This window comes from Sinocyclocheilus rhinocerous, unplaced genomic scaffold (genome assembly GCF_001515625.1).
Source record: "Sinocyclocheilus rhinocerous isolate Xijiao unplaced genomic scaffold, SAMN03320098_v1.1 scaffold802, whole genome shotgun sequence".
Lineage (NCBI taxonomy): Eukaryota > Metazoa > Chordata > Actinopteri > Cypriniformes > Cyprinidae > Sinocyclocheilus > Sinocyclocheilus rhinocerous.
The window spans coordinates 66,823-77,155 of record NW_015642061.1 but is presented as its reverse complement, the minus strand read 5'-3'; the positions used below and the strand labels follow the sequence as shown (position 1 = coordinate 77,155).

Genomic DNA, 10,333 nt, shown 5'->3' with positions numbered 1-10,333 from the left:
TCGGAGTTATATAAAAAATTGTCTTTGATCTTTCAAGCTGTTTAATGCCACACAGCGGGTGTTGCATGCATCAGTCCAAAAGAAGTTAAATAACAAGCACCCATCCATAAAAAAAAAGTGTCTCACACGGCTCCGGGGGGTGAACATCGCTACAGGAGGCCTTTGTTCACCCCCCAGAGCCGTGTGAGACACTTTTTTTTCAACACCCGCTGAGTGGCATTAAACAGCTTGAAAGATCAAAATTTTCATTTTTGGGTGAACTAACCCTTTAATGATGTATGAACAAACCCCTCAGCAAAAACCTTCAGAATATAGAGAGGTTTTCTTTCCACTTGTCTGAAAGAAGACATTTTATGGAAGCAAAATAGCCCAAAATCTCAAAATTGACCAGTTAAAAAAAACACTGATTTTGCATGTGGTGTCTTGCCTTAAAAGAATGGCCTCTTAAATACGCATGCAGTTAGTCCACACTGTTTTATGCTGCTTTGGAGCTGGTTGGATGCTTTTGGCATGCAAGTTCTGGTGACACTTATTGACAATTCTATTCTAGTCCTAGTTACGAAACTTTGTGGGGACACACAGAACAGCGCCCTCACATGGCAAATGCTTTCGACTGCGCGGTTTGTCCCACTTTTTCTCCACCTCTATGAGTTCGTTGCTCAGGGATTCTTTGGGCTTGTAGGGGAACGGCTTTGGTCGGGGTTTCTTGTAGGTGTGCAGGTCAGGGAACAGATATGGAGGCGGCTGCGGCTGCGGCCGTCTGAACACTGGCGGTAGGACGGAGGACTCGCCGTGACAGTCCACGCTGAGGCAGCACTGGCCGGGGATTTTGACCAGTCGAGGTGAGGGACAGGATGGTGATGCCAGAGGAATATCAGTGGGGCAAAGGGGCACGCAGCCCACTGCCCCGTCGATACAGGTGCACTGGTGTTTGCAGCCCGCGTGAAAGTTTTCTCCATTCTGATACATGCGGCCGTTGTATTCGCAAGAGCGGCCTTCCAGTTTGGCTGAAAAGAAAAGACGGGAAGGGAACTGATTTTAAAATTAGATCAAAAATTTACATTTTAGATAAAGTTTTAGTAATTATAGAGTGTTTTTGTCAGTGTAAAAAAAAATTATATGTCCCGGTTAACAGCGAATGTTCTTAGAACTTTCTTCAAGGTTCTTCCAGTAACGTTAATAGAATATTCGTTCAAAAACATTAGCAGAAAAACATTATTTATACATCGTTTAAGGAATGTTTTTTTCAGAAACATTTTAGTTGGATATTCTGCTAACATTTAAAAAAAAAAATTATACTCCTTTCAGAATGTTCTTTGAACATTCAAAAGTAAAGTTTCCATAATGTTTCTTAAAACTAGTGCTGCCAATCGATAAAAAAATGTACTAATTAATCACACATTTTTTTCTGAAATTAATCATGATTAATCGCAGTTAATCCCACCTAACATGAAAGTTTTTAAATATACTTTCATATTGCAACAATTTCACATTCAGTCTCCGAATTAATGTACAAACAACATAAAGATGGTATATTTTTTATATTTATTTAATGGCATCTTTTTATGACTGAAGGCGAGTATCACTGATATACTACTGATGTCTCTAGGAAATTGTTCTTTTTTTCCTAATATTTAACAATTGACTATAGCCATTCAACATTACGTTATAATCGAGAGCTATCAATTTTAACATTTATTAGACTTTAAAAAACAACAACCTCTAATTTAAGTGAACTTAAAACAATCTTCACATAAAGCCATTATAATAAATGTCACATTTATCTGTGCTCTGCAGCAAGTAGGAAATATACAGAAATTGAATAAAGTTATCAAACACTAAATTCTAAATTAAATATAAATGATTCCTTAAAGCTACAAAAGTTATTGATTTACTCTTTTTTCTTTTGATCTTTGATTAATAGAAATCACAGCAGCTGGGTTATTAGGTTATTTGGCTGCTATTACTTTAAGACCTGCCGCTGCTGAATGTGATGTGGATCTGACACGCATGCTCATAGTTTAATTCGCGCTTTAATATGAAATTATACAGGCTACAGCATGTGCCGCCGTATTTGTGTGTGCATTTGAAGAGCACGCACTACGAGCACAGTATAACGGCTGACAGGACAGGGAGATTCATTTTTACTGACATATGTTCTGACAGCATCTCATCTGACTGCAGTTCACTGATTTTCTACTGAAGATCCTCATCAATTTTACCGTTTCCGCACTCATTTGACCCACGCCTGGCCCTGAGGTGGAGTGCGTGTCTTAATAGTCTTCTGTTTGATGTGGTCGTAAAGATGTTCTGCATCTAAATAAATGCAATTCTTGACAAGAAAAGAGACAGAAGCAGCAGTTGTGAGCGTGGCCAACCCTAGCCCTGCCCTGTATCAACCGTGTTAACTATTTTTAATGCAGTTAAATTGGAAAAATGAATCGCCTGCGTTAACGCACTAATTTTGACAGCAAAAGATTTAAAAAAAAAAAAAACTACATTTTGAATGTTCAGAGAACATTCAGAAATAACATTTTCATAACCTAACGATAACGTTAGCATATCGCTCTTGAAACACATATTTGTTAGCTAAGGTTAGCTAAGTATTTTGTGTTGTTTTCCAGTAAAAATATCTGAACATTAAATAAATTGGCATTAATTTTGACATCTTTTGAATAATTTGCATTGAATTATTATCCAAAAGATGACCTGCACAGAGTGACAGTAAGGGGTTAAACAGAGATTGACACTCTATCCTTTGCTTTTATGAGAGAGGCTCTATGTTTAGGGCAGTGTGGAATTTTGACTTGTTTACAATGTCGTTGAGCATCAGATAGTCTTTGGGTGTGTGAGATGCCCCCTAAAACCCCCCTTTAGTCCAACTGAAATAACTGCCTTAATATAGAAACTAGCCCAGTGCAAAAAATATCCTCTGTATGTGAGGAAATTAATGTGCATGTCTTTATAACTATAAACCCTGAAGCCCAGGGTGACCAAACAACATCAGTCCCCTGTGTAACCCAAGTTAGAATTACATTATTCAGCAGCTTGTCATTCAATTGACCTGCACAGAGTGACAGTAAGGGGTTAAACAGAGATTGACACTCTATCCTTTGCTTTTATGAGAGAGGCTCTATGTTTAGGGCAGTGTGGAATTTTGACTTGTTTACAATGTCGTTGAGCATCAGATAGTCTTTGGGTTTGTGAGATGCCCCCTAAAACCCCCCTTTAGTCCAACTCAAATAACTGCCTTAATATAGAAACTAGCCCAGTGCAAAAAATATCCTCTGTATGTGAGGAAATTAATGTGCATGTCTTTATAACTATAAACCCTGAAGCCCAGGGTGACCAAACAACATCAGTCCCCTGTGTAACCCAAGTTAGAATTACATTATTCAGCAGCTTGTCATTCAATTTATTATTTATGATAATTGTTGGAAGGTTTGGTAAATTTTCAATAAATATAATCATTTTTGAATATAAAATTAGAATAGAGTGTTTTCATTAGTTTTTTTGACAATATATCCTATTGAAACAGGACATTTGGGTGGGACATCAAAGGTTTTGTTAATTTTTGTAAATTTCTAGAAGCCTTTAGTTTGTCATAACCAAACAAAACTTACACATTTAAATTAATTTGCAATATAATATATCGTTATATACTGTGTTTATGTAATGAAATGAAATTATTATGATATAATGACACACATACCCCTACACATGTCACTTTTCGACGTAACCTACGTTCACTCTCACCCTCCCGGTTATCTGCTATGGTTTCATCTTTGCTTCCTTCCCCTGAACAGTTATCATCTCTTGATGTTAACCGTGCTACTGATACTTTCTGCTCCACTCTTACGTCTTGTTTAGACACTGTCTGCATTCTATCTACTTGTTTTTCTTTGTTTGTGTGTGTGTGTATATGTGTGTGTGTGTGTAATATATATATATATATATATACACCTTGCTACGTGTACTGCGTTAGGCTAACCGAGACTTGTCATTTGCACTTATATATTGTTGCTCTTTTGTTAGTTTTGACTGCTTTTATTGTCCTCATTTGTAAGTCGCTTTGGATAAAAGCGTCTGCTAAATGACTAAATAAATAAATAAAAATAATGAAATTATTTTTTGTTATCAAATTAAATCAATTTGCATCATCACTATCATATTCTGTGACAAACACGCTAATGCAAAATCATTATAAATTTATTGTGATACGTGCAAGTAAATATTTAAATTTATAAAAAAACATTTTAATTTTCTTTAGCATATTGTGATTTATAGGCTAACGAAATTTAATTGCAACTTAAAAAGTTGTACATTATTATAGATTTATATATATAGCATATATAAGATGTATTTAAATATTAAATTAATAAAATATAAAATTTTTACATATGTATTGGCATATATTGTAATATATGCAAATACATATACATACACACACTATTAATAACACACACACACACACTCACACTATTGCAAATTAATTTAAATCTATACAATTATTTTTAGAGACCCCAAAAATCAAAACTCGAGTTGTTTTGTTCACTCACCCCGGCAGATTCCATGGATACTGGCCACATCGTTGCCATAGTTACACTCCAGGCCCTTGTGATGGTCACAGGGTTTGCCTTCATGGCAGTCGTCGTTCAGCTGGGCGGCACAAACCTTACAGCAGCTGCAGCCATCGGGCACCGCACTGACGCCTGGCGGGCACACGGGCCGCTCCGCCGGACACTTACACACCTTAGGACACCTCGCTCGTACCTGTCAGATGTCAGAGAGACGGATACAGAGTTCAGTTTGAGCTTGGGGCAACTTAATGTTACCAGACAAAAACTTTTCATAAATAAAATGACCATTCTGAATATTTAAAGGGATACTTCACCCAAAAATAATTTGAAAAAAATCTGTCATCATTTACTCACACTCAAGTTGTTCCAAACCTGAGTTCATTTATTTACATTGAAACAAATTACATTATTTATTAATAATGGAAAGGTTCTCGCAATATTAATAGAATGTTCCTTCAATGTTATCTGGTCTTTAATAATGTTCTGAATCTATTAGCACAAAAACATTATACATTGTTCATGGAAAGTTTTTCAAAAACATTTTAATTGGATGTTCATCTAACATCTCACTACTTGATTCAGAACTTTTAGAGAACATTCAAAACTAATGCTCATAATGTTTGAAAATTATAAAATTGGAAAAAAAAAAAGGGTAATAAAAAATATAAACTTACATCAGGATTTGGTATGAAGCTACTCAAAAAATTTTACAAATACTTTACAAAATTATTCAAGTGGATATTTGCAATGGTTAATGAATCGTAAAAAAGTACTATCGCCATAGCAATTTTTTTAGGGTTTAATCGCATCCAAAATAAAAATTAGTTTTTATATAATATACAGTATGTGTGTGTTCTGTATATACAGTATGTATATATAAAAACACATATATGTACATATTTAAGAAATATTTACATATTATGTAAAGCAAACTTTTATTTTGGATGCAATTAATTGTGATTAATTGATATTTTTTACATTACTTATATTATTACTAAATTATTGTATACTTGTAGTATAAAACTACTAAACTAGTAGTTTACTGAGACTATACTTCAAAGTGTACTAAAAATGCTACTAAGTATTTAATTAGAAAACTATCAGTATACCTAGTTCACTTTTAGTATAGTTGCAGTACAAACTAAACATTTTGATGTAAACTAGTTGTGTACTCAAAGTTTACTACTGTTATACTTAAAAGTATACTTTTATATATTAGAAAGTGGGCCAATTTAGTCCCAAGGAGTATTGAAATAGTACACACAAACAAGTATACTAAGTACACTGATATTTGTATACTTACTACATAAAGTATACTTAAAAAATATACTTGAACTTTACTTAAGTATACTTACTAAAATAAACTTGAAGTATACTACTTTTTGGTAAGGGTAATGACAGAATTTTTATTTTGTGATGCACTATCCCTTTAAACCAGCTCAAACCAACAGCCATTCTTCAAAACATACCTAACCAGCCTATTTTTCAACAGGGAAGAAACATTGCATGAATGAGGTATGATGTTTTTGTGCTAATGGGATCACACACACACACATATATATATATATATATATATATATATATATAATAACTAAAGAAAGGAAGAGAGAAAAAGGTTAAATAAAAGTAAATGTAAAGCCAAATATGTTCAGATTTGAATGTACTTTCGATGTTTCTCAGGTCAGGTCATGTTTTCAGTCATTTCATCAGGAGTGGAAAAGCTGAGCATGACAAACACGCTGCACATGGAGGATGGATGGAGTGATGTGAAAAAAAAGGTGTGGGTGGAGGAGTGTGAGGACCAGATCAAACAGACTACCGTCAAAAACACGTCTGTGGAAAAATAGTGAGAGATGGAGGCCAGAGGTTGAACGTAAGAACCTGAGGAAAGACTGAGCAAAGGTACAAACACAGAGAGACAGAAGGAAAGACATTCAGACTTTTGAAAGTCATTAACTGGAAAGAAAGTTTCTGAAATGCTTCCAGACAGGTAGTTTAGTGTCAGTCATCACATAAACACAAATTCATTCAGCACCAAAATAATTTCTCTGTACAAAGTAATTATTACTTGCAAATACTTGAAATATATATTATGTAAATACATATTAATATCTATACAGTTGTATATTCAGCAATTAAAGTGCACATCGGTACATAAGTCTTATGTTTATTCTGTATAAATGTATTTATATTTATATTATAAATGTAATTATATTACATACATTGTTTTATTTTAATTCTGCTTAATTTTTCGAGATGTTCAATACTTTTTATTTAATTCAACTTTAAAGTTTTTTTTGTTAATTCTCAGTTCTACAGTGCCTTGCGAATGTATTCATACCCCTTCATTTTTTTCACATTTTGTTTTGTTGCTGCCTTATGTTAAACTGCTTTAAATTCGTTTTTTTCCGAAAGGCACACACGTCTTAATTAAAGGTCTAACAGCTGATAATGCATATCAGAGCAAAATCCAAGCCCTGAGATCAAAAGAACTGCCTGTAGAGCTCAGAAACATGTTTGAGTCAAGCCACACATCTGGGGAAGAGTTCAGATCAGAGCATGAGCTTGAACCCAATCAAATAATTCTGGAGAAACTTGAAAATGTGCATTTGCCCCCATCCAACCTGACAGAGCTTGAGAGGTGAAAAGGTGAGGTGAAGAATGGCAGATAATTGCCAAAAGATGATGATCAAAGCTGTCGCATCAAACAAAAAAGACTTGAGGCTGTAAAGGTGCTTCAGCAAAATATTTAGTTAAGGGTATGAATACTTATGCAATGTACTTATTTCAGTTTTTTATTTTTAATAAATTTACGAAGTTGTGACAATTCTGTTTTTGCTTTGTCAGTATGGTGTATGGAGTGTAGATTGATGTGGAAAAAAGGTAATTTAAAGAAGTTTATCATAAGGCAGCAACATAACAAAATGTAAAAAAAAAATGAAGGGGTATGAATACTTTCGCAAGGCACTGTATATATATATATTAATTAATTATTTAGAGATGTTTATTACTTAGAAAAACATCTATGTGCTGGAGCTTTAGTGTCTGAGGTGAAATACCAAGAGGTTTATCACACATCCAAATCACATCTCAAGATTCCTATGAAGCCAAATATTGTTGTTAATATGAAGAGGGCTCTCCTGACCGTAAGTAACCACTGAGGAGCCTTTATTTTGGAGGTTGTGTAACACACTGCTGGGCCATCTTGCTCCACTCCAGCAGAGACGAACCAAGATAAAGAGAGAGAGAGAGGAATTTTAGTCTCTGGGTTATTTTTAACCCAGAACAGGAACTGCTGTGTTGACTCCCCAAACACACACCTGACACCGCCGGAAACAGAGTTTCTGCAGAGACAGTCACATGATCTGTGAGGGTCTGATGATTATTATCACGACTCCATTCAGGGGTCATTGACAAATAAGAAGGTCCGAGATGTTTTTTGTTAAAAAAACAAACATCTGCCATGTTATTAGAGGTGCAATCTTTGTGTTCCTGGTGGTTTTATAATGTAAGAAAAAAATAACAGACAATTATTTAAAGACACAAAAGGTGCAAATACTCTTTTTTTTTTTTTTTGCAACTAGCCTACAAACAAATGTATTTTCCTCACATCTTGAATATATGTGCACATGTTAATTATTTTCACACTTAGCATTTTAGTCATTTTTAATCATGAAAATCATGTCATAGACCTATCCTAAAATACTCTGATATTTTTAGGTTTTTACGATCTTGATGAAGAAAAGGAAAACATCTTTTGAAATTCTCGTGTTAAAACACATCTGCCATGTTACAAGAGATTTAATCTTTATGTTCATTATGCTTTTATACAGTTTTAAATTAGACTCTTGCAATAATTTAACGGAACAAAACTGGTGAAAATACTTTTTTTTATTATACTTAAAGCGTAATTATTTTAATGCACGTGAACGTATTTTTATAATTTATTTTCTAGAGGAAAAGTAGTGTGTGTGCGCGCGCGCATTAGAAAAAGGTGGCATGATGCTAGCATGATATAGGAAACTAATAAAGTTGGTACATATCGCCACTGGTCAAAAGTCATAGTGACCAGAATCACCGCTGTTTTGCACTTTTTTTTTATCCGCCACACCCTCAGTAGTGACCGATCACTCACTCCCTCATTGCATAGATTTACCGCGTCACACACACACTTCAGCAGATGGTGTCACAGAGAGCCGCCTTGTTCTGCCTCTTTCCACCGGTAGCCCGCAAAAATCCCAGAAATCCCTGTTATTTCCGCACCTGTGTTTGTTTGGCAGCCGTAAACACATGAAACGCCTCAGAACTGAAGCCGTGTGTTCGGCGCACAGACCTCGCCTCTGTTCACACTCTCACCGCGCAACAGCGCCATCTATGGAAGAAAAATAATGACACATGTATTTGAAAAACTGCATATTGAACTGCACTAATTGGGACAAACATGCATTGCATTAACAGTGCTTGCATTTTATTGCATTGTATTATCAGGGCTTGCATATTTAGGAGCTAAAATTCAACATGGTTGTATATTTAAGATGTGAATATTTCAATTCAAATAATTTCACACACCTTTTCATTAATTAACTAATATTCACCTTCCAGCCTTCACTTTAATATTCAGTCTGTTTAAAAATACAGCCTATGATATTTGACAGGCAATTTTCTGTTTGTTTTATTTTGCTTTACAAATTCATTTCCACAAGTTCAGCGACAGAATATTCAGCACTGAACATCTGGGAAGTACAGGAATAGCAGTAGAATACTGATAGGCTACCTGATCTCCATCTGCTGATAGTTGCTCACCGGCATATGGTGCAAGTTGGTGTTGATGAAGACCACCAGGTAGAGCAAGTCATTCATTCAAAAAAGCTGATCTGGAGCTAGAGGTAAGTATGATTATCAGAGTCGGTGGATAGGCTGTGTCTGGCTGTCTTGTGGCCTGTAGGATAGATACAGCATACAGCATTCGTGGCCTAATGGTTAGAGAGTCAGACTTGTAACCCAAAGCTTGAGGGTTTGAGTCTTGGTACCAGCAGGGATTGTAGGTAGGAGGAGTGAATGGCCAACGCCTCGCACCTTCAATGAACCCTGACTGAGACCCTTAAGCAAAGCACCAAACCCTCCCTAAATGGCTGTCAGTGCAAGTTTCTTTCAGTTAAAACAGGCCAGACATTCATTTTAGTCTGGGACTAGGTTAAAGCCTTGTCTGTAAAACCAGGGGTATATCTATTAAATTATTTTAAACTTATTGTATGCATATGCATATGCATATTCATATTTCTTATTTGTTTTTTATATAGGCTATTGCTGCTGGACCTGGGTATCATATATTTCAACATGTAGCCTACAGAAGGACAATAAAATACATGGAACCTATTTAATAATAGATGTTGTGTAATATTGTTTATTGTCTAAAAACATTGATGTTTTCTTTCTATGATTTTCTAGTTTTACCTGAAATTAGACTTGAATAATGCCATGTTATGTCAATATAACACAATTAATTGAATAAAGTACATGAAAATAATAATAAAATGCATTCGTGTCAAATAATCTCTGTTAATTATCTGTTTATGCTCTGTTCTCTGTTCAGTTCCGGTTTCTTTTAAAGGGGTCATATGATGCGATTTCAATTTTTCCTTTCTCTTTGGAGTGTTACAAGCTCTTGGTGCATAAAGAAGATCTGTAAAGTTGCAAAGACTAAAGTCTCAAATCCAAAGAGATATTCTTTATAAAAGTTAAGAGTCAACCAC

The 10,333-nt window shown here is 35.0% G+C and overlaps 1 protein-coding gene across 1 annotated transcript in view; it reads right to left on the bottom strand.

Moving 5' to 3' along the window:
- Positions 1–10,333, bottom strand: part of LOC107755605 (protein CYR61-like) — a 34,385-nt gene that overhangs the window by 4,362 nt on the left and 19,690 nt on the right. Inside the window, exons 4-5 of the mRNA XM_016572494.1 lie at positions 4,560–4,773; positions 597–1,007 (exon numbers count right to left, since the gene is read on the bottom strand). Coding sequence (XP_016427980.1) covers positions 597–1,007; positions 4,560–4,773 — 625 coding nt within the window. The remainder of the gene's footprint in view (positions 1–596; positions 1,008–4,559; positions 4,774–10,333) is intronic.